Source organism: Coregonus lavaretus (genome assembly GCF_964263955.1).
Source record: "Coregonus lavaretus genome assembly, chromosome: 7".
NCBI lineage: Eukaryota > Metazoa > Chordata > Actinopteri > Salmoniformes > Salmonidae > Coregonus > Coregonus lavaretus.
Genome location: NC_139994.1, coordinates 7,081,302 through 7,105,910, shown reverse-complemented (window position 1 = coordinate 7,105,910; position 24,609 = coordinate 7,081,302). Strand labels below are relative to the sequence as shown.

Sequence of the window (24,609 nt, the reverse complement as noted above, 5' to 3'; positions counted from 1 at the left end):
AAAGTTCATTTAAGGTGGACTCATTTCTCCGTCACATTTCCTGACCATCCAGCTGAGAATGAATACATTACTGTCCCTTCTTTAATTCCATAAGCATGTGCGTGAGGTGTATACTTTTGTTTGAAAGTAGTATTGTTAAGACTACCAAGAAACACTCTGTGTGACCCTGATTTAGACCACTGCAGTAAAAATGTATGCTATTCAGAGACTTTCACAAAGAGTAACCTGTCATAAAGAACTGACCTTCACTCCCCTTAGACCATCAAGACCTGGCACACCCTGTGTAAAGAGACAGGAGAAGACAGAAAGAGAGTGAGAGTGATAACAGCCTATAATAGTACACACACACACACACACACACACACACACACACACACACACACACACACACACACACACACACACACACACACGCCTGTTCAAGCCTCAACCCATTCAGATATAAAGCCCTGTTGACACAGTGCTAACCACAGAGGCACACACCATGTGATTAAGCTGTGTGAAACAGTAGTTTACCATGTAATTGAGATGTATAGTTCACTTCGGCGTATCCTGTGGTAGGTGGGGGATTACCTGCATATGTCATGACCTGGCTGTTCCATTTTGAAGATGCAGGTATACACTGAACAACAGTCAGGTCGGTTTTTTTAGTAGGTTTGACAGACGCATGTGTATGTTGTTGGCTTGGTCATGCTAAACAAGCATTGTCAAACTTATGCAAATCTGGTTAACGAAGTAAGCAGAGAGGCCTGTTGCAACTCTCTTCCCTTCAGGTAGAGCGGTCTCACCTGTTTGCCATCGGCACCCACTCCTGGAAGCCCGGGAGGCCCTGGAAGGCCAGGTTCACCTGGCGTACCTGCTGGCAGCTTGACAATGGACGTCCCACTGCCCACCTCTGAGGGAGAAGACTGGCACACCTCACACGATGCACCCTGGGGTAGAGGGGAGACACACTGGGTTAGGACGGGTGGCAAAACTCTCACGCACACCTGCGTGGACACACAAATAGACATGCATGCACACACACTTCACCTTCTCTCCCTTAGGACCTGGAGTTCCCAGACCAGGAATCCCTGCATCTCCCTGTCAAAAGAATCAAATGACACAATATAACACACTTTAACACAACACAACATGGTGACATCACCCAGTATTAGATGTAGTGTCTGTTAGCTCCACCCTCTCACCTTTATCCCCTTCAGTCCATCCTTGCCACTAGGTCCTCTGGGTCCAGCTTTGCCCTAACAGATAAATAGTTACAGTACATGTCATCACTTTGTCTACAAAGAGCCTTGCAACCGTCAACTGAAATCATTTCTGCATCAGTAATTTCTGGAAACCATTTTATCATAACGGGTGACAACTATGAATATAAAGAATGTTGATAAAACTATCTGTCACTGAAAATAGTCTAGTGAAATCACTCTTAAATGGAAACGTCTACACTCACCGCTTTACCGTCAGCTCCTTTGCCACCAGCGTTACCCTGGAAACAAGAGAAACTGTAATGTCAACAGAACTGTACAAATTGCTTTTGAACTAAATCAATATTCTAGTAAGAGGGTTGTTTTAATGGGTAAGATACATAAAGACATTTATTCCATCAGTCTCTTATGTATTAAGGAACCTTCAGGAACTATGTCAAACCTCCTGTGCCCTACTTAAAACCTTACTCAGTACACACCTTTTCCCCTCTTAGCCCTGCCAGGCCAATGAGTCCAGACTCCCCCTGTATAGCACCAACAGAGTGGAGGAGTTACTTCCGGGTCAGATACACAGAAACAGGAACAACACAGGTACAAACAAACAAACAAACAAACACACACACACACACACACACACCATTGGAGGCTGCTGAGGGGAGGATGGCTCATAATAATGTCCGGAACGGAGCAAACGGAATGGCATCAAACACCTGGAAACCATGTGTTTGATGTATTTGAAGCTATTCCACCTATTCCGGTCCAGCCATTACCACAAGGCCCGTCCTCCCCAATTAAGGTGCCACCAACCTCCTGTGACACACACAACACAACACACACTTACACACAGACATTAATTTCCAAAAAACACACATTCACCTGTTCTCCCTTCTGTCCCAGCCCAGGTTCTCCTTTCTCTCCTTTGAGTGTCAGATGTTGTGTCATAGCAACCATGTTGGCACCAGGTATTTCACCCAGGGTGGGGCACACACCACACGCGTCACCCTTTTCCCCTTTGACCCCATCCGACCCCACCTCTCCCTACCAAGCACACAGACACATATCATCACAGGGAGTCAGATTAGTGATAACACCCACTAATAGGCATGTTTCCTTTAAGGTGTAGCGTCTAAAGTGGTGTCCAAACAGATCAGTTTAATGTGGTGTCCAAACAGATCAGTTTAATGTGGTGTCCAAACAGATCAGTGTAATGTGGTGTCTAACAAGATCAGTGTAATGTGGTGTCCAAACAGATCAGTGTAATGTGGTGTCCAAACAGATCAGTTTAATGTGGTGTCCAAACAGATCAGTGTAATGTGGTGTCTAACAAGATCAGTGTAATGTGGTGTCCAAACAGATCAGTGTAATGTGGTGTCCAAACAGATCAGTGTAATGTGGTGTCCAAACAGATCAGTGTAATGTGGTGTCTAACAAGATCAGTGTAATGTGGTGTCCAAACAGATCAGTTTAATGTGGTGTCCGAACAGATCAGTTAGTCTAATGTGGTGTCCAAACAGATCAATTTAATGTGGTGTCCAAACAGATCAGTCAGTCTAATGTGGTGTCCAAACAGATCAGTTAGTCTAATGTGGTGTCCAAACAGATCAGTTATTCAACTATATCTAATGTGGTGTCCAAACAGAGTGAGAGTGATAACCACCTTTCTCACAGCACATGAATGAAACATGAGATTTAAAGGAACTCTGTACCTTCTCTCCCGCCTTCCCATCTGCTCCTTGAAGACCCTGATGAATAGAAAAGAGATGAGATGGAGGGAGAAGAGAAGAGCAGAGGAAGATTAGATCATTATTATTTCTAACTATAAATGAGCATGCTTTTCTGAATTCCTTGATGACTATATTGTGCACCTTTAAAGGTCAAAGGTTAAGAGTTAGGGGTGCTATATGTCTCACCGGGAGGCCAGGGTCTCCTATCCCAGGGACCCCAGGCTCTCCTTTGGGCCCTGTCTTCCCCTGGAGGGCCACAGTGTTGCCCAGGTCTTCAGATAGGACGGGACACACCTCACACGGGTCACCCTGTGAGACAGACACACAGAATAAAAGACAGAATCACAGATGTAGAGATACAAACCCACAGATGTAGAGACACAAACCCACAGATGTAGAAACACAAACCCACAGATGTAGAAACACAAACAGTCACAGATGTAGAAACACAAACAGTCACAGATGTAGAAACACAAACAGTCACAGATGTAGAAACACAAACAGTCACAGATGTAGAAAACAAACCCACAGATGTAGAAACACAAACAGCCACAGATGTAGAAACACAAACAGTCACAGATGTAGAAACAAAAACTGTCACAGATGTAGAAACAGAAACAGTCACAGATGTAGAAAAACAAACCCACAGATGTAGAAACACAAACAGCCACAGATGTAGAAACACAAACAGTCAAAGATGTAGAAACACAAACAGTCACAGATGTAGAAACAAAAACAGTCACAGATGTAGAAACACAAACAGTGACAGATGTAGAAACACAAACCCATATTCCTAGAGAAGCATACATACACTCACCAACAAGTCAAATATATACAGATAGTTAGAGAGAAAATCAAGATCATTCAAGCCAGGACACTGAGGGTTAAGTCACCTTATTTCCTTTACTGCCACCAGGGCCCCTAGGACCCTGAAAACACAACAGCTATACATTATAGTCGAGCATGATACTGATGATGAGGTTTGAAATGACACACTGACTAACATGACTAACTGACTAACATAACTCACAGACTAACTGACTATCATGATTGACATGACTAACATAAATCACGGACTAACTGACTATCATAACTAACATGACTAACATAACTCACAAACTAACATACTATCATGACTAACATGACTAACATAATTCAGTGCCTATCATAACAATAAGCCATTTAGCAGACACTTTTATCCAAAGCGACTTACAGTCATGTGTGCATACATTTTTACGTATGGGTGGTCCCGGGGATCGAACACACTACCCTGGCGTTACAAGCACCATGCTCTACCAATTGAGCTACAGAGGACCACATAACTAACATGACTAACTGAATGGTCCTCTGTAGCTCAATTGGTAGAGCATGGCGCTTGTAACGCCAGGGTAGAAGGTTCGATCCCCGGGACCACCCATACATAAAAATGTATGCACACATGACTGTAAGTCGCTTTGGATAAATGCGTCTGCTAAATGGCATATTATTATTATAACTCACAAACTAACAGAATATCATGACTAACGAACTTACACAACTTGCTGAGTAACACAACTTACGTCTAGCTAACTAACATGACTATCAAACTAACATGCCTAACTGACTATAATGACTAACATGCCTATCATGATTAACATGACTAAATTACTAATGTGACTAACTGACTAACATGACTATCACAATTTACATGAATATCATGACTATCTGCCTAACATGACTTTCTGACTAACATGTCTATCTGACTAACATTACTATCTGATTAACATGACTATCTGACTAACATGACTAACAGTCAGTCATGGGGTGGCAGGTAGCTTAGTGGTTAAGAGCGTTGTGCCAGTAACTGAAAGGTCGCTGGTTCCAATCCCCGAGCCGACTAGATTAAAAATCTGTCGATGTGCCCTTGAGCAAGGCACTTAACCCTAATTGCTCTGGATAAGAGCGTCTGCTAAATATGTAAAAAAAAAAAAAAGACTAACATGACTAACCGACTAAAATACAAAACCGTGGTCTGAACACATCCTGTACTCACAGGATCTCCTGGCTCTCCATCTTTCCCTGGTGTCCCAGAATCCCCCTGGGACAGCAATAGAGGAACAGGACATGGTAACCATTCCAACAGTTGTAACATTCCAGAAATGTACATTGTTGTGGGATGTTTTCCTATTAAACAATGTAGTCTGTATACTTCATTGTATGCAGACTACATACTGCAGCCTTCGAAGTAGGATTTAAATGTTTTACCTTGGCTCCATTCGATCCAGGTGGTCCTCCTGGGATGCCCTAGGAACAAAACAAAACATAAAAAAGAGTGCTGAGCAACTATCCCTCTCTCTAACTGTGTCTCACTTTCTCTGTCTACCAGAGCCAAACAAGAACAGACGCACTCACACACTGTGTCTGCTCTAAGAAGCTTCTTGGCTTCAGTCAAGGGCAACACACTGTGTCTGCTCTAAGAAGCTTATTGGCTTCAGTCAAGGGCAACACACTGTGTCTGCTCTAAGAAGCTTCTTGGCTTCAGTCAAGGGCAACACACTGTGTCTGCTCTAAGAAGCTTATTGGCTTCAGTCAAGGGCAACACACTGTGTCTGCTCTAAGAAGCGTATTGGCTTCAGTCAAGGGCAACACACTGTGTCTGCTCTAAGAAGCTTATTGGCTTCAGTCAAGGGCAACACACTGTGTCTGCTCTAAGAAGCTTATTGGCTTCAGTCAAGGGCAACACACTGTGTCTGCTCTAAGAAGCTTATTGGCTTCAGTCAAGGGCAACACACTGTGTCTGCTCTAAGAAGCTTATTGGCTTCAGTCAAGGGCAACACACTGTGTCTGCTCTAAGAAGCTTCTTAGCTTCAGTCAAGGGCAACACACTGTGTCTGCTCTAAGAAGCTTATTGGCTTCAGTCAAGGGCAACACACTGTGTCTGCTCTAAGAAGCTTATTGGCTTCAGTCAAGGGCAACACACTGTGTCTGCTCTAAGAAGCTTCTTGGCTTCAGTCAAGGGCAACACACTGTGTCTGCTCTAAGAAGCGTATTGGCTTCAGTCAAGGGCAACACACTGTGTCTGCTCTAAGAAGCGTATTGGCTTCAGTCAAGGGCAACACACTGTGTCTGCTCTAAGAAGCTTATTGGCTTCAGTCAAGGGCAACACACTGTGTCTGCTCTAAGAAGCTTCTTAGCTTCAGTCAAGGGCAACACACTGTGTCTGCTCTAAGAAGCTTATTGGCTTCAGTCAAGGGCAACACACTGTGTCTGCTCTAAGAAGCTTATTGGCTTCAGTCAAGGGCAACACACTGTGTCTGCTCTAAGAAGCTTATTGGCTTCAGTCAAGGGCAACACACTGTGTCTGCTCTAAGAAGCTTCTTGGCTTCAGTCAAGGGCAACACACTGTGTCTGCTCTAAGAAGCGTATTGGCTTCAGTCAAGGGCAACACACTGTGTCTGCTCTAAGAAGCTTATTGGCTTCAGTCAAGGGCAACACACTGTGTCTGCTCTAAGAAGCTTATTGGCTTCAGTCAAGGGCAACACACTGTGTCTGCTCTAAGAAGCTTATTGGCTTCAGTCAAGGGCAACACACTGTGTCTGCTCTAAGAAGCTTATTGGCTTCAGTCAAGGGCAACACACTGTGTCTGCTCTAAGAAGCTTCTTGGCTTCAGTCAAGGGCAACACACTGTGTCTGCTCTAAGAAGCTTATTGGCTTCAGTCAAGGGCAACACACTGTGTCTGCTCTAAGAAGCTTCTTGGCTTCAGTCAAGGGCAACACACTGTGTCTGCTCTAAGATGTGTTAGAGGTGGATTTCTAAATGTTTTATATTCTATAAGTTTGTCTTAATATCATAATCACTTCTGCATACAGAGTGATACTGTTGGGAAAGTTACTAATAACTAATGAAGAGGATTTTTTCTCTCGCTCTCTCAGAAACACGAGCCAGTGAGTGAGCCACTCATTCACAGCTCGCCAAGAGATTCAAGGACAAATGGGCAGACAGACACAAAACAGGCTCTCTTACGCTGAACCATAATTGTCAGTGACCTATATTAATTGGGTAACTAATGCCTATGACCTATGACAACCAACTAATAACCAGGCTGATGACGCCACCAGGCTTATCAAGCAGCTACAAACGTATTTTCATCTTATTTGACAAATCCCATGGTTTAGCCTTCCTATGGACAGACAGCTGCAAGATTGCTTTGTTTCTATGATACATTTTCCAGACATGATAAATCTTCTCCTGTCTATGTACAAACGTCATTTATATTTTGCATACGGCCTTCTATATTAACCAATCAAGTAGCAGTCTTGTGTGACAATAAAAGGAGGAATTCTCTAGGACCTCCTCCTAAACCTAGGGTTTTATAATACTCTGTCATTATAATCCCTGTGTGTACATCATGGTATTCAAAAATGTGAAGTGAAGTTTCGGTGGTCGTTCTCACCATTCTTTCAGATGCTTTTAGCCTCTAGTCAAAGTTATCACACAGTGTCTGCTCTAAGATTCTTCTAGGCACAAAAGCTACTTCCATATAGCCTGCCTTTGCTTGCCAAACCCAGCCCCACCCCGCCCAGTGCATAAAGCATCAGATAACTGGGAGGCAGGAGAGTTATTAAAACAGCACTCTGTCTCCTGACCAGAGGATGGCACAGATAGACACTACTCACTGGTAGGCCTGGTTTTCCAATTCCTGGCAATCCTGGAAGACCGGGGTTTCCCGGTTCTCCTGCTAGTCCCTCGGGCCCCACTTTTCCAGAGGTACCCTGGGAAAACAAGTTCCTAGAGGTTAAAGTTCAAATAGTTCAAATAGTTCAAATTGACATGAAGCAGAAAATGGAAGTTGGATTTCGAGTGCCACTAAAACCATGTGTTAACAGTACATGTAGATAGGAAGGTACAGTGTACATACAATGGAAGTACACATACTGTATTTAAATAGTGCTACATTTAGAAAAGAGTAGCTCTCACCTTCTGTCCCTTGGGTCCCACCACACAGATGGATCCAGTTCGACCCTATAGACACACACAAAACATAGTGACATCATCAGTGTGCGACGTGGCCATAAGAAGGTTGGGTAACCTGTTTTGTAGTTGTTCTTTAGATGTTCTGAAGGTGTTCTGAAGAACTTCTCTCTCTGTTTGCCGGTCTTTCATACATAGGCCTATATACAGCACACACACACACACACACACACACACACACACACACACACACAACACACACACACACACACACACACACACACACACACACACACACACTCTGTAAATTCCTCTTTATTGCCACAGTATAAAACTTTCCATGCGTATACACCACGCTAGGCTGAATGGGTGAGATGAAAGGTTTAAGTCAGCCTGAATCAGCCAGGTGTGTGAGAGGAACACAGTCAATGAGGTAGCATTGATTATGCTGCCTTTGTTGCTCCAGTCTAAGCTAGCAGGCATTAGGCAGACTTAACACCCAGAGAGATGCCAGACACAGCAGAATAGATATCAGTAAAGGACTAGGCTTTGAAGAGTAATTCAATATAATTCTACTAAACTCCCTCTCTTAGCCTGATAGGGAATATGTGGGAGTGGGAGTGTGTGTCTGTGTCTGTGTGTGAGAGATATTAGTTGTGTTTGTGTGTGTCTGTGCGTGTTCAAGCGTGAGTGAGTGTATGTCTGATCGTGCTAATTATGAGACAGACACATGCTGTTTATTCTAGTAAAATAGGAAGTGATGTTTACGGTTTGCTAACTACCTGGCATATCAGCATAATAGGAACCCCATTATAGAATGCAGAAAACAGTCAGGCCATTTTCTCAGGGAATGTGTATATACTGCCATTTTCTCAGAGAATGTGTATTTGCTACCATTTTCTCAGAGAATGTGTATATACTGCCATTTTCTCAGAGAATGTGTATATACTGCCATTTTCTCAGGGAATGTGTATATACTGCCATTTTCTCAGAGAATGTGTATTTGCTACCATTTTCTCAGAGAATGTGTATATACTGCCATTTTCTCAGAGAATGTGTATATACTGCCATTTTCTCAGAGAATGTGTATTTGCTGCCATTCTCTAAGCAATGAAGGAGATGCTGATGATGGTGATGTTGTCACAGAGATAAGCTGCCACTCACATCCTTTCCTGGGGTGCCAGATAGTCCCTGGAGACCAAACTCGCCCTTCTGTCCTTTGTCTCCCTGAGATAAAGAGAGAGAAGGGGGGTCGGGGGAGTAAGAAAGAAATAAATAACAAATAATCATCATCAGACAGAAGTTAATACCAACTTCTATCAAAGTGACAGACAGCAAAATAAACAGCCAGATACACATATAGAATTTCAGACAGACAGACTGGACAGCCAGGACAGACAGGACAGACAGGACAGACAGTTGTTTACTAAACATACCTTGTGTCCAACAGCTTCTCCCCAGTTAGCGGGCATCATCTGCAGAGAGAGAGAGAATGAGAACCATCATGAGACCAGGCAGATTGATGAGCAGCGGTAATGTTGAGACCTCACTTGTAGTCTGCTGACGTAATGGAGCATACTAAATAACACATTGACCACACACACACACACACACACACACACACACACACACACACACACACACACACACACACACACACACACACACACACATTTCCTCTCGTCCACCCACACATCATTCTGAATAGTTGAGCTAATGCTGCGAATGAATACTCTGTGCCCATTGTACCCCAATATAAAAGTCACTCAGGATTTAGGGAAATACTCACCGACTCGCCTTTCTCCCCCTTCTGTCCCATGCGTCCATCTTTGCACTGAGAAACAGAGAGATGTCAGGACACAGACACACCCACACACAATGTTTACCCTGCGAGTATCTATCTTTGTAAATGCAGTTCTATGGAGAGCTACTTATCCACCTATTTTCTTGTGTGATGAGTAACTTGGCCTAAGACCTGCAGAGCTGTGTTAGCTCCCTGAGCTTTAGCTTTAGTTCAGAGGGCTAATACAGACTAACACTTGGACAAGACACTTACTGTACCAGATCCACTGCAGTCTGAACCCTAGGTGAGATAGAGATAGATAGAAAGAGAGAGAGAGAGAGAGAGAGAGAGAGAGAGAGAGAGAGAGAGAGAGAGAGAGAGAGAGAGAGAGAGAGAGAGAGAGAGAGAGAGAGACAGAGAGAGAGAGAGAGACAAGAGAGAGAGACACAGAGAAGAGCGAGAGAGAGACACAGAGAGAGAGAGAGAGACACATAGAGAGAGAGAGAGAGAGAGAGAGAGAGAGAGAGAGAGAGAGAGAGAGAGAGAGAGAGAGAGAGAGAGAGAGTGAGGAGAGAGAGAGTGAGGGAGAGAAAGAGGGAGGAGAGATTGAGTGAGAGTTGGAGAGAGAGGGGGGAGAGAGAGAGAGAAAGGAGGGGGGTATAGAGAGAGAGAGAGAGAGAGGGTAGAAAGAAAGAGAGAGAGAGTGTGTGAGAGAAAGAAAGAGAGAGTGTGAGAGAGCGAGAGAGAGAGAGAGAGAGAGAGAGAGAGAGAGGGAGGGAGGGAGAGAGAGAGAGTGAGACAGATAAACAACGTTTGCTGAACTCAGTATGTATGGCACTAATCAATGCAGATAAAATAAATATTTGGAAAGTGATGCTAAAATAAAAATAATTATACTATTGAGACTTGACAGTGACGTAAATATTGATGAAACTCTTGGTGTGTGATGATGATGCTGATATGATTCAGTGTATGTATGTGTGTGTATTTGGGGGGTGGGCTGATCAGTGAGCATGTTTGTGTGTATGTGTGTAGATGTACGTTTGTGCACCAGGATTAGTTTGGGTACACACACCCCTACGGCCACATCCTCACTGCTGCTCCACGTGTGTGTGTGTGTGTGTGTGCGTGTCTGTGTGTGTGTGTGTGTGTAACCAGGTCAACCATGATACAAGTCAGTATTAGACGTCCATCTATGTCTGAGGGCATCGGGAGATGACTTGAAAACGGTCACTAGTGGCAACAGTGAGCGCCGTTACCTTCAAGTGGGTTTCGGTTTTGCATTGTGGACGGGGGATGGTGGATGGGCGTAAGCATCTGATTCCAAAGGTTGCAAGTTCAAATCCAGCGATAGAAAGTTGTTTTTGAGATGTTTATTTTAATCCTATCCCAAACATAACCCTTACCTTAACCATTCTGAGTTAATTCCTAACCTTAAGAATTTGGAGTTAATGCCTGAACTTAACCCTAACCTTACAAATTCTGCCCAAACTTAACCTTAAACACTTCAACATTTGACGTTTGGAACAACTTCAAAATTTGACGTTTGAGAAACATGGATGAACGTGAGACTGTGGGAGCTCGTAGGTGTGTGTGTGTGTGTGTGTGTGTGCGCATTCAGTATTTTCATATGTATGTGTGTACATGTTTGTGTGTGTATTTGCAGTACGTGTGAATGTTCTTTTCTCACCCGATCTCCCTTCTCTCCCTTCATTCCGTGCTGTCCAGTTTGTCCAACTGAGGCCAGCTGAAACAAACAAACAAACAAACCAAACATGAACACATCTATCACACTTGAAGTCTATGTCTGTATTACTGCATCATCTGAGACAGAATAGGATACCATGACAACAGACATTAGAGGAATTAGCTAAAGCATACAGATATGGCTGAAGAGGATATGTACAGTGCCTTGCAAAAGTATTCATCCCCCATGGCATTTTTCCTGTTTTGTTACATTATAACCTGTAATTTAAATGAATTTTTATTTGGATTTCATGAAATGGACATACACAAAATAGTCAAGATTGATAAAGTGAAATGATAAAAATAACTTAACGGAAAATTGGTGCGTGAATATGTATTCACCCCCTTTGCTATGAAGCCCCTAAATCAGATCTGGTGCAACCAATTACCTTCAGAAGTCATAAAATTAGTTAAATAAAGTCCACCTGTGTGCAATCTAAGTGTCACATGATCTCAGTATATATACACCTGTTCTGAAAGGCCCCAGAGTATGCAACACCACTAAGCAAGGGGCACCACCAAGCAAGCAGCACCATGAAGACCAAGAAGCTCTCCAAACAGGTCAGGGACAAAGTTGTGGAGAAGTACAGTTCAGGGTTGGGTTATAAAAAAATATCCGAAACTTTGAACATCCCACGGAGCACCATTAAATCCATTATTAAAAAATGGAAAGAATATGGCACCACAACAAACCTGCCAAGAGAGGGCCGCCAACCAAAACTCATGGACCAGGCAAGGACGGCATTAATCAGAGAGGCAAAAAAGAGACCAAAGATAACCCCGAAGGAGCTGAAAAGCTCCACAGCGGAGATTGGAGTATCTGTCCATAGGACCACTTTAAGCCGTATCCTCCACAGAGCTGGGCTTTATGGAAGAGAGGCCAGAAAAAAGCCATTGCTTAAAGCAAAAAATAAGCAAACATGTTTGGTGTTCGCCAAAAGGCATGTGGGAGACTCCCTAAACATATGGAAGAAGGTACTTTGGTCAGATGAGACTAAAATTGAGGGGATGTTTTTCATCAGCAGGGACTGGGAAACTGGTCAGAATTGAAGGAATGATGGATGGTAAATACAGGGAAATTCTTAAGGGAAACCTGTTTCAGTCTACCAGAGATTTGAGAGTGGGACAGAGGTTCACCTTCCAGCAGGACAATGACCCTAAGCATACTGCTAAAGCAACACTTGAGTGGTTTAAGGGGAAACATTTAAATGTCTTGGAATGGCCTAGTCAAAGCCCAGACCTTAATACAATTGAGAATCTGTCGTATGACTTAAAGATTGCTGTACACCAAAGGAACCCGTCCAACTTGAAGGAGCTGGAGCAGTTTTGCCATGAAGAATGGGCAAAAATCTCAGTGGCTAGATGTGCCAAGCTTATAGAGACATACCCCAAGAGACTTGCAGCTGTAATTGCTGCAAAAGGTGACTCTACAAAGTATTGACTTTGGGGGGGGGTGAATAGTTATGTACGCTCAAGTTTTCCGTTTTTTTGTCTTATTTCTTGTTTGTTTCACAAAAAAATATTTTGCATCTTCAAAGTGGTAGGCATACTGTGTAAATCAAATGATACAAACCCCCCCAAAAATCCATTTTAATTCCAGGTTGTAAGGTAACAGAATAGGAAAAATGCCAAGGGGGGTGAATACTTTGGCAAGCCACTGTAACTAGAGGAGTAGTCATTCACCTGGGTATTACTCCACTTCCCAGTGTCTCAGACTTAGCCAGAAGGAAACTACAAGGTATTTTTGCTTCTTTATACCTGAACATCATTGCCTACATATTTATTCAATAAAACGGATTTCATTGTTTTATTGTTTTTGATAGAAATTCATTCCACAGGTATTTTTTTCTTATTTTAATTTACTTTTTGGGTTGTTTGAGGACATTCTATTGTTGCAGTATTATTTTCCATGTGAATGACAGTTTATTGCACTTTTGGAAGGGAGTGGGATGGGGATATGTCTCATCTGTTCGGCCTTTGTTTCATGTGAATATCCGTGCAACATGAGAGCTTTCATCCAACCAGAACTTACATTTAGGTCATCGTTGAGAAGAACACAACCAGCACACTAAAGAGAGAGGGGGAATGGACAGAGAGAGACAGAGAGAGAGAGAGAGAGAGAGAGAGAGAGAGAGAGAGAGAGAGAGAGAGAGAGAGAGGGGAGAGAGAGAGAGAGAGAGAGAGAGAGAGAGAGAGGGAGTAAAAGAGAGACAGAGAGAGGAAGGGAGAGAAAGACAGAGAGAGACACAGAGATAGAGAGAGAGATGTTAACGTCACATTAGTTCATGGTGAGATACCCTGTAATGCAGCAGATCAAGGCCTTAATATAGATAAGGAAAGTTTCTGAACTAAAAGAGTCCAAATTGATTTTGTAAGGTACTGTGTCGATAATGCCAAGTGACTTTAAAAACGTCTGTGTCAGGTTGTGTCTCGTTAGATGAAGTTGCTTTTGATAGCATGCCGTGATGAGCACTGAGGAAGAATAGGCTAAAAGCAGCAGAGGCCAAATTCAAGGCAAAAGTCAAACGTCAAAGGGAGAGCCAGCTCCCAAACTCAGGTAGTCACAAAACATACACTGAGTATACCAAACATTAGGAACACCTTCCTAATATTGAGTTGCACCCAGAAGAGGCTGGTGGGAGGAGCTATAGGAGGATGGGCTCATTATATTGGCTGGAATTGAATAAATGAAACAGTATCAAACACGTGGTGGACCATTCTTGATACACACGGGAAACTGTTGAGTGTGAAAAATCAAGCAGCGTTGCAGTTCTTGACACAAACCAGTGCACCTGGCACTTAAAGTATTTTGTCTTGCCCATTCACCATCTGAATGACACATACACAATCCATGTCTCAAAAATCCATATTTAACCTGTCTCCTCCCCTTCATCTACATTGATTAAAGTGGATTTAACAAGTGACATCAATAAGGGATCATAGCTTTCACCTGGATTCACCTGCTCAGTCCATGTCATGGAAAGAGCAGGTGTTCTTAATGTTTTGCATACTCAGTATATAAACGCAACATGCAACAATTTCAAAGATTTTACTGAATTACAGTTCATATAAAGAAATCAGTCAATTTAAATAAATAAATTAGGCATTAATCTATGGATTTCACATGACTGGGCAGGGGTTCAGCCATGGTTGGGCCTGCATAGGCCCACCCACCTGGCAGCCAGGCCCACCCACTGAGGAGCCAGGCCCAGCCAATCAGAATGAGTTTTTCCCTGCAAAAAGGCTTTTTACAGACATAAATACTCCTTATTTTAGCTCATAAAACATGGAACCAACACCTTACATGTTGTGTTTCTATTTTTATTCAGTGTAGTATATGGATCCTCTATTGGATAGAGTAGAGTTGATTATGAGAGCAGAGACATGCCGTGGGTCTGATGGAATCCTGTCAGGAAGACAATAGGCAGTTTGAACCCATCAGTGCACAGAGTACCGTTTGGGACCAGCGGCCCAACAAGCAGGACTGGTAGTCAGGTCAGGTCAGGTCAACCACTTCCCCATACAGTATAACAGGGTTCCCCAACTGGCATAATAGAGAGATATATGTGATCGTATACAAATGTAAGCAAGGTTTGACATTTTTATGTTTTAGTCAAATATTATATCTGTTTGGTCTTCTTGCTGTCAGTTTGCAGTCTAAAAATGATTTGTAATTATGTACCAGCCCCCTGACCGTCCACAAAAAAAAAAAAAATCATCCTGAGGCTGAATCTAGTTGATGATTCCTACGGTGCAATGATTAGGGTGCAGTTTCTCTAGTGACCAGAGAGAGGTGCTGTTACATCAGCAAAAAAAAATCTGCAGACATCGGTTTGTGGAGGGGGTCTCCAACATTTCACACACACTCTCATACAATCGCTCGCATGCAGTTAGAAATTTAACATAGGCTATACACACACACACACACACACACACACACACACACACACACACACACACACACACACACACACACACACACACACACATGTCCCTCTCGAGAGACAGAGATCAATAGATACAGTAAAATCCCCAAGGCACTGGAGAGTGCAGGCCAGCTGTAGCTCCTCACAGGAGAACACACACACACTACAGTTTGGTGTTAAAAATTGCTGAAGCAAAGTTATTTGTAATGGAAGCATGGTCATTAATACAGCATCTACCACCCGGTGTGTCAGCCCAGCCCGCTCTCCTCACACCAGGCAGTTAACATATATTGATGTTGTGTGACTGGAAGCTAAAGGAAAGAAGAAAGGAGGGAGAAAAGAGGAGAGAGAAGGTTTTTGTTCCGTGTGTTTGGTATTTTATCAGGATCCCCATTAGCTGTTGCAAAAGCAGCAGCTACTCTTCCTGGGGTCAACAACTGCAACTCCATCAATGGCCTGCTACCTAGTCACTGTTTCCTAACACCCATCGGCCTCTGCCTCTCTCTCTCTCTCTCTCTCTCTCTCTCTCTCTCTCTCTCTCTCTCTCTCTCTCTCTCTCTCTAGTTCTACTAGAAAAGCCTACTCTCTCTAGTTATTTTATTATATGGAGATGTATTGCTCACTAGAGTCATCTATCTGTTGGGATAAGTTTGATTGTTCCCCATTCATGTTTTGGGAGTCCCAAGTCAATGTATCAAGTGTGGTATGTAGTGTTTCCCCTATATTCATTCAGCAGTGGCGCATCGCATGTTGCGTTTATATTTTTGTTCAGTATATTAACATGACATGACATGCACAAACACACAACCACCCAGGCATGCTCGAACAAATACAGTGCCTTGCAAAAGTATTCATCCCCCTTGGCATTTATCATTTACATTTTAGTCATTTAGCAGACACTCTTATCCAGAGCGACTTACAGTTAGTGAGTGCATACATTTTCATACTGGCCCCCCGTGGGAATCGAACCCACAACCCTGGCATTGCAAGCGCCATGCTCTACCAACTGAGCTACACGGGGGGCTTTTTCCTATTTTGATTCATTACAACCTGTAATTTTTTTTTTTTTTTTTGGGATTTCATGTAATGGACACACACAAAATAGTTTATCTGTCACATGATCTCAGTATATATACACCTGTTCTGAAAGGCCCCAGAGTCTGCAACACCACTAAGCAAGCGGCACCATGAAGACCAAGGAACTCTCCAAACAGGTCAGGGACAAAGTTGTGGAAAAGTACAGATCAGGGTTGGGTTATAAAAAACTATCAGAAACGTTGAACATCCCACGGGGCACTATTAAATCCATTATTAAAAAATGGAAATAATATGGCACCACAACAAACCTGCCAAGAGAGAGCCGCCCACCAAAACTCACGGTCCTGGCAAGGTTGGCATTAATCAGAGAGGCAACAAAGAGACCAAAGATAACCCTGAAGGAGCTGCAAAGCTCCACAGCGGAGATTGGAGTATCTGTCCATAGGACCACTTTAAGCCGTACACTCCACAGAGCTGGGCTTGCGCACACACACACACACACACACACACACACACACACACACACACACACACACACACACACACACAACCCCCCCGACCCACACACACACAATCCTAATTGCGTTGGTTCATAGCTGTGAACGTCCTCCAATAGAGAGAGATCATTCTGTCTCATTATATTCAGTGGTTGTCGTTGTTCCTCTACAGTGACTAGCGATGTGTTTCAACACAGGTAATATCCTGCATTACACTGAGCCATGGGAAATTAGTAAAACATTAGTAAGAACACTAAGGGATGCAGTAATGAATTGTCTGGAGTTTTATATGCTACTGCATATGTGAACAGAATTCTGTTACTGTTGGAGAATGACAAAATGAATAGGCAGCAGTAGAGCAACTCCCCATAGAGCCAAGGTGTATAATGTGTAAATCACTCCACTATCAGTAGCAGAGCTGTGTGTTTGTGTCACACCATCTCACACTGTTACACTCCTTCTCTGCCCTTTCTTGGAGTACAGTAACTGGTACAGTAACTGGCCTGGTATTTGGGTCACCAGCCCCTGGCATAAACAAATACCTTGCTCTGATTGGCCCATACTTTCTTAATATGGTCTTTCTGATTGGACGCCCACTGACACACGTAAGTCTCTCCTCAGCTTCTTCACTAATATAGGATCAAGGTTGTGGTTGTGTGTGTGTGTATGTGTGTCTGTGTGTCTGTTTATGTGTGCCTTTGTGTGCAAAAGGGAAAATTTGAAACATACTTTCTCTGAAAGTCCCTGGGATCCAAGGATATCCTGAGAGAGAGAGAGAGAGAGAGAGAGAGAGAGAGAGAGAGAGAGAGAGAGAGAGAGAGAGAGAGAGAGAGAGAGAGAGAGAGAGAGAGAGAGAGAGAGAAGAGAGAGAGAGAGAGAGAGAGAGAGAGAGAGAGAGAGAGAAAGAGAGAGAGAGAGAGAGAGAGAGTTGGAGAGATATATAGAGAGAGGGGAAGAGAGAGAGAGAGGGATAGAGAGAGAGAGGGAGAGAGAGGAACATAAAAACTTGAACTCTGTAACTTTAGAATGCTATGGACCTTTCATGACTTGAAGCAATTAGAAGACAGTTACAACACTGAACCATTAGAAGACAGTTACAACACTGAACCATTAGAAGGCAGGTACAACACTGAACCATTAGAAGACAGGTACAACACTGAACCATTAGAAGACAGGTACAACACTGAACCATTAGAAGACAGGTACAACACTGAACCATTAGAAGACAGGTACAACACTGAACAATTAGAAGACAGGTACAACACTGAACCATTAGAAGAGAGGTACAACACTGAACTATTAGAAGACAGTTACAACACTGAACCATTAGAAGACAGGTACAACACTGAACCATTAGAAGACAGTTACAACATTGAGCCATTACAAGACAGGTACAACATTGAACCATTAGAAGACAGGTACAACATTGAACCATTAGAAGACAGGTACAACATTGAACCATTATAGCACAAGTACAACACTGAACCATTAGAAGACAGTTACAACATTGAATAATTAGAAGACAGTTACAACATTGAACCATTAGAAGACAGTTACAACATTTAACCATTAGAAGACAGTTACAACATTGAACCATTAGAAGAAAGGTACAACATTGAACCATTAGAAGACAGGTACAACATTGAACCATTAGAAGACAGTTACAACATTGAACCATTAGAAGAAAGGTACAACATTGAACCATTAGAAGACAGGTACAACATTGAACCATTAGAAGACAGGTACAACATTGAACCATTAGAAGACAGGTACAACATTGAACCTTTATAGGACAAGTACAACATTGAACCATTAGAAGACAGTTACAACATTGAACTATTAGAAGAAAGGTACAATATTGAACCATTAGAAGAAAGGTACAACATTGAACCATTAGAAGACAGGTACAACATTGAACCATTAGAAGACAGTTACAACATTAAACCATTAGCAGACAGGTACAACATTGAACCATTAGAAGAAAGGTACAACATTGAACCATTAGAAGACAGGTACAACATTGAACCATTAGAAGACAGTTACAACATTAAACCATTAGCAGACAGGTACAACATTGAACCATTGGAAGAAAGGTACAACATTGAACCATTAGAAGACAGTTACAACATTGAACCATTAGAAGACAGGTATAACATTGAACCATTAGAAGACAGGTACAACATTGAACCATTAGAAGTCAGTTACAACATTGAACCATTAGAAGACAGGTACAACATTGAACCATTAGAAGACAGGTACAACATTGAATAATTAGAAGACAGTTACAACATTGAACCATTAGAAGACAGGTACAACATTGAACCATTAGAAGACAGGTACAACATTGAATAATTAGAAGACAGTTACAACATTAAACCATTAGAAGACAGTTACAACATTTAACCATTAGAAGTCAGTTACAACATTGAACCATTAGAAGACAGGTACAACATTGAACCATTAGAAGACAGGTACAACATTGAACCATTAGAAGACAGGTACAACATTGAACCATTAGAAGACAGGTACAACATTGAACCATTATAGGACAAGTACAACATTGAACCATTAGAAGACAGTTACAATATTGAACCATTAGAAGAAAGGTACAACATTGAACCATTAGAAGAAAGGTACAACATTGAACCATTAGAAGACAGGTACAACATTGAACCATTAGAAGACAGGTACAACATTGAATAATTAGAAGAAAGGTACAACATTGAACCATTAGAAGACAGGTACAACATTGAATAATTAGAAGACAGTTACAACATCGAACCATTAGAAGACAGTTACAACATTGTTGGACCAACCATAAACCTGTTTCCAGTGTGAAAATTAACAGCTTTTCTTTTCTTCGGTTTTTAAAAAGCTACCTTTTTGAAGATGTAATGGTAATGATGTGATGCTCTTAAGACGCCAACATTTAAACAGAATCTAAACAGAATTCAATGGCATATTTTGCATGTCAATGCACACCACTGAAGCTAGCCACTACCATTACATATCACTGCATCAGCAGCAAAACAGAGAGTGGATGAAGAAAGATATCTAAATTGACATACTGGTCTGCTTTAATATTGTAGATACAGTGAGGGAAAAAAGTATTTGATCCCCTGCTGATTTTGTACGTTTGCCCACTGACAAAGACATGATCAGTCTATAAATTTAATGGTAGGTTTATTTCAACAGTGAGAGACAGAATAACAACAAAACAATCCAGAAAAACACATGTAAAAAATGTTATAAATTGATTTGCATTTTAATGACCCCTCTGCAAAACATGACTCAGTACTTGGTGGCAAAACCCTTGTTGGCAATCACAGAGGTCAGACGTTTCTTGTAGTTGACCACCAGGTTTGCACACATCTCAGGAGGGATTTTGTCCCACTCCTCTTTGCAGATCTTCTCCAAGTCATTAAGGTTTCGAGCCTGACGTTTGGCAACTCAAACCATCAGCTCCCTCCACAGATTGTCTATGGGATTAAGGTCTGGAGACTGGCTAGGCCACTCTATGGGATTAAGGTCTGGAGACTGGCTTTGCCGCTAAGGGAAGGAGGTTCTACCCAAGATTTGACGGTACATGGTGCCGTCCATCGTCCCTTTGATGCGGTGAAGTTGTCCTGTCCCCTTAGCAGAAAAACACCCCCAAAGCATAATGTTTCCACCTCCATGTTTGAAGGTGGGGATGGTGTTCTTGGGGTCATAGGCAGCATTCCTCCTCCTCCAAACACGGCGAGTTGAGTTGATGCCAAAGAGCTCGATTTTGGTCTCATCTGACCACAACACTTTCACCCAGTTCTCCTCTGAATCATTCAGATGTTCATTGGCAAACTTCAGACGGCCCTGTATATGTGTTTCTTGAGCAGGGGGGCCTTGCGGGCGCTGCAGGATTTCAGTCCTTCACGGCGTAGTGTGTTACCAATTGTTTTCTTGGTGACTATGGTCCCAGCTGCCTTGAGATCATTGACAAGATCCTCCCGTGTAGTTCTGGGCTGATTCCTCACCGTTCTCATGATCATTGCAACTCCACGAGGTGAGATCTTGCATGGAGCCCCAGGCCGAGGGAGATTGACAGTTATTTTGTGTTTCTTCCATTTGCGAATAATCGCACCAACTGTTGTCACCTTCTCACCAAGCTGCTTGGCGATGGTCTTGTAGCCCATTCCAGCCTTGTGTAGGTCTACAATCTTGTCCCTGACATCCTTGGAGAGCTCTTTGGTCTTGACCATGGTGGAGAGTTTGGAATCTGATTGATTGATTGCTTCTGTGGACAGGTGTCTTTTATACAGGTAACAAACTGAGATTAGGAGCACTCCCTTTAAGAGTGTGCTCCTAATCTCAGCTCGTTACCTGCATAAAAGACACCTGGGAGCCAGAAATCTTTCTGATTGAGAGGGGGTCAAATACTTATTTCCCTCATTAAAATGCAAATCAATTTATAACATTTTTGACATGGGTTTTTCTGGATTATTTGTTGTTGTTATTCTGTCTCTCACTGTTCAAATAAACCTACCATTAAAATTATAGACTGATCATGTCTTTGTCAGTGGGCAAACGTACAAAATAAGCAGGGGATCAAATACTTTTTTCCCTCACTGTAGATTGTGGCTTTCATCAGGGTAATTGTTTGTGTCATTTCCAATCCCCCATATATTTTTTGGGTAAATATATACACTACCAGTCAAAGGTTTGGACACACTCACTCATTCAAGGGTTTTTCTTTATTTTTATTATTTTCTACATTGTAGAATAATATGAAAACATCAAAACTATTATATAACACGTATGGAATCATGTAGTAGCCGAAAAAGTGTTAAACATTTTAAAATATATTTTATATTTGAGATTCTTCGAATAGCCACCCTTTGCCTTGATGACAGCTTTGCACACTCTTGGCATTCTCTCAGCCAGCTTCACCTGGAATGCTTTTCCAACAGTCTTGAAGGAGTTTCCACATATGCTTAGCACTTGTGGTCTGCTTTTCCTTCACCCTGCCATCCAACACATCCCAAACTATTTCAATTTGGTTGAGGTCGGGGGATTGTGGAGGCCAGGTCATCTGATGCAGCACTCCATCACTCTCCTTCTTGGTCAAATAGTCCTTACACAGCCTGGAGGTGTGTTGGGTCATTGTCCTGTTGAAAAACAAATGATAGTACCACTAAGCCCAAACCAGATGGGATGGCGTATCGCTGCAGAATACTGAGGTAGCCATGCTGGTAAAGTGTGACTTGAATTCTAAATAAACCACAGACAGTGTCACCAGCAAAGCAGCACCCCCACACCATAACACCTCCTCCATGCTTTACGGTGGGAACTACACATGCAGAGATCATCCGTTCACCCACACTGGTGTCTCACAAAGACACGGAGGTCGGAACCAAAAATCTCCAATTTGGACTCCAGACCAAAGGACACATATCCACCAATGTCCATTGCACATGTTTCTTGGCCCAAGCAGTTCTCTTCTTCTTATTGGTGTCCTTTAGTAGTGGTTTCTTTGCAGCAATTCGACCATGAAGGCCTGATTCACACAGTCCCCTCTGAACAGTTGATGTTGAGATGTGTCTGTGACTTGAACTCTGTGAAGCATTTATTTGGGCTGCAATTTCTGAGGCTGGTAACTCTAATGAACTTATCCTCTGCAGCAGAGGTAACTCTGGGTCTTCCATTCCTGTGGTGGTCCTCATGAGAGCCAGTTTCATCATAGTGCTTGATGGTTTTTGCGACTGCACCTTCATGTCTTAAAGTAATGATGGACTGTTGTTTTTCTTTGCTTATTTGAGCTGTTCTTGCCATAATATGGACCTGGTCTTTTACCAAATAGGGCTATCTTCTGTATACCCCCCCTACCTTGTCACAACACAACTGATTGGCTGAAACATATTAAGAAGGAAAGAAATTCCACAAATTAACTTTTAAGAAGGCACACATTTACATTTACATTTTAGTCATTTAGCAGACGCTCTTATCCAGAGCGACTTACAGTTAGTTATTTTTTCATATTTTTTTTTTTATACCCCCTGTGGGAATCGAACCCACAACCCTGGCGTTGCAAACGCCATGCTCTACCAACTGAGCTACATCCCTGCCGGTCATTCCCTCCCCTACCTTGGACGACGCTGGGCCAATTGTGCGCCGCCCCATGGGTCTCCCGGTCGCGACCGGCTATGACAGAGCCTGGATTCGAACCAGGATCTCTAGTGGCACAGCTAGCACTGCTATGCAGTGCCTTAGACCACTGCGCCACTCGGGAGCCACACCTGTTAATTGAAATGCATTCCAGTTGACTTCCTCATGAAGCTGGTTGAGAGAATGCCAAGAGTGTGCAAAGCTGTCATCAAGGCAAAGGGTGGCTATTTGATTTGTTTAACACTTTTTTGGTTACTACATGATTCCATATGTGTTATTTCATAGTTTCGATATCTTCACTATTATTCTACAATGTAGAAAATAGTAAAAATAAAGAAAAACCCTTGAATGAGTAGGTGTGTATGAAAATGTATGCACTCACTAACTGTAAGTCGCTCTGGATAAGAGCGTCTGCTAAATGACTAAAATGTAAATGTAAATGTGTGTCCAAACTTTTGACTGGTAGTGTATATTTTTCTAAATATATTTTCCTGTATTATTTTCCCCTAACCCTACCACCCCTCCCCTAATTGGACTAAACTAATGGACAACAACACTCAGGCTTCTCCTTCCAGATTATACATACTATATACATTTTACGGACACGGCCAGATGTTCTTATCCAGAGTGCATTTTAAAAAGCAAAATAATGAAAGGAGGAGAAAAGAGAGGGAGGAAGAAATAGAGAACTAATAAACCCTGAGGCAGAGACAGAGGAAGAGGGAGAGCGAGAGAGAGACTTCCTTATACTGTCCATTATATATCATCAGCTGTTATTTCATTGGTTAGTGCTATCACTGCCAGACACACACCTGCATCTCATTACAAAGTCAGACAGCAGTTTAAGAGTCAGTGTGCCACAACAACTATGAGCTCACACACTCACCACGTAAGTACGCACGTACACGCACACACGCATACGCACACGCACTCACACACACGCACACACACACACACACACACACACACACACACACACACACACACACACACACACACAGCTCTGTTCCTGTTATTGTGTCTGGCAAGGCAACAGTATTCTCCGGGATTGATTACTCCTGTCTGTAGTCTGCCAGAGCATAAACAACAGCTCTCCAAAAGACAAGCAGCAGGCCTAATCAATGGATGAATGGAAAATGATGGCATTAATATAAATCATGAAATGAGACAGGGTGAATATGGCTTCACAACATAATGAAATAGAAGTATCTATCTGGCAATCTAGCACTGTTGCAAGTGTTGAGAAATAAATCATATTTCTCAGTAGTGTTGGTGGAGGCCAGATATTCATCATGCTACTGTTGATTCTGTCTACCTCTCGATTGGTTAGATCACTGATTATCGGGGGAGGACCAGTGAATAACAGCAGAACCAATGAAATGTTTTGGCAGAAGCGCTCCCCTACCAGTCAGTACTTAGTGTGGTTGGTCTGCCTGCTGATATGTCTGAGTGAGTAAATGAGTGTGTGTTACCCGGTTAAAGGCAAGGACCGGCTGCTCTAGGTCATTCTCGGCAGCGCGGCGACTCTTGGGGGCGTCAGGGGGGCACTGAGAAAAAGAGAGCGAGAGAGAGAGGGGTCATGGGTCAAAGGTGAAAGGCTA

General features: G+C 42.6%; 1 protein-coding gene across 1 annotated transcript in view; it reads right to left on the bottom strand.

Annotated features, from left to right (window-relative positions):
- LOC311131860 (uncharacterized protein) overlaps positions 1-24,609 on the bottom strand; it is a 165,680-nt gene that overhangs the window by 84,525 nt on the left and 56,546 nt on the right. The window contains exons 8-29 of the mRNA XM_084164988.1: positions 24,481-24,555; positions 17,600-17,632; positions 13,442-13,477; positions 11,354-11,410; positions 9,937-9,963; positions 9,670-9,714; positions 9,317-9,355; positions 9,045-9,107; positions 7,887-7,931; positions 7,586-7,681; positions 5,174-5,212; positions 4,962-5,006; positions 3,823-3,858; positions 3,116-3,238; positions 2,912-2,947; positions 2,082-2,243; positions 1,685-1,729; positions 1,451-1,486; positions 1,188-1,241; positions 1,033-1,083; positions 789-932; positions 244-279 (exon numbers count right to left, since the gene is read on the bottom strand). Of these exons, the coding sequence (XP_084021114.1) occupies positions 244-279; positions 789-932; positions 1,033-1,083; positions 1,188-1,241; positions 1,451-1,486; positions 1,685-1,729; positions 2,082-2,243; positions 2,912-2,947; positions 3,116-3,238; positions 3,823-3,858; positions 4,962-5,006; positions 5,174-5,212; positions 7,586-7,681; positions 7,887-7,931; positions 9,045-9,107; positions 9,317-9,355; positions 9,670-9,714; positions 9,937-9,963; positions 11,354-11,410; positions 13,442-13,477; positions 17,600-17,632; positions 24,481-24,555 (1,323 nt within the window). The remainder of the gene's footprint in view (positions 1-243; positions 280-788; positions 933-1,032; positions 1,084-1,187; positions 1,242-1,450; positions 1,487-1,684; positions 1,730-2,081; positions 2,244-2,911; positions 2,948-3,115; positions 3,239-3,822; positions 3,859-4,961; positions 5,007-5,173; positions 5,213-7,585; positions 7,682-7,886; positions 7,932-9,044; positions 9,108-9,316; positions 9,356-9,669; positions 9,715-9,936; positions 9,964-11,353; positions 11,411-13,441; positions 13,478-17,599; positions 17,633-24,480; positions 24,556-24,609) is intronic.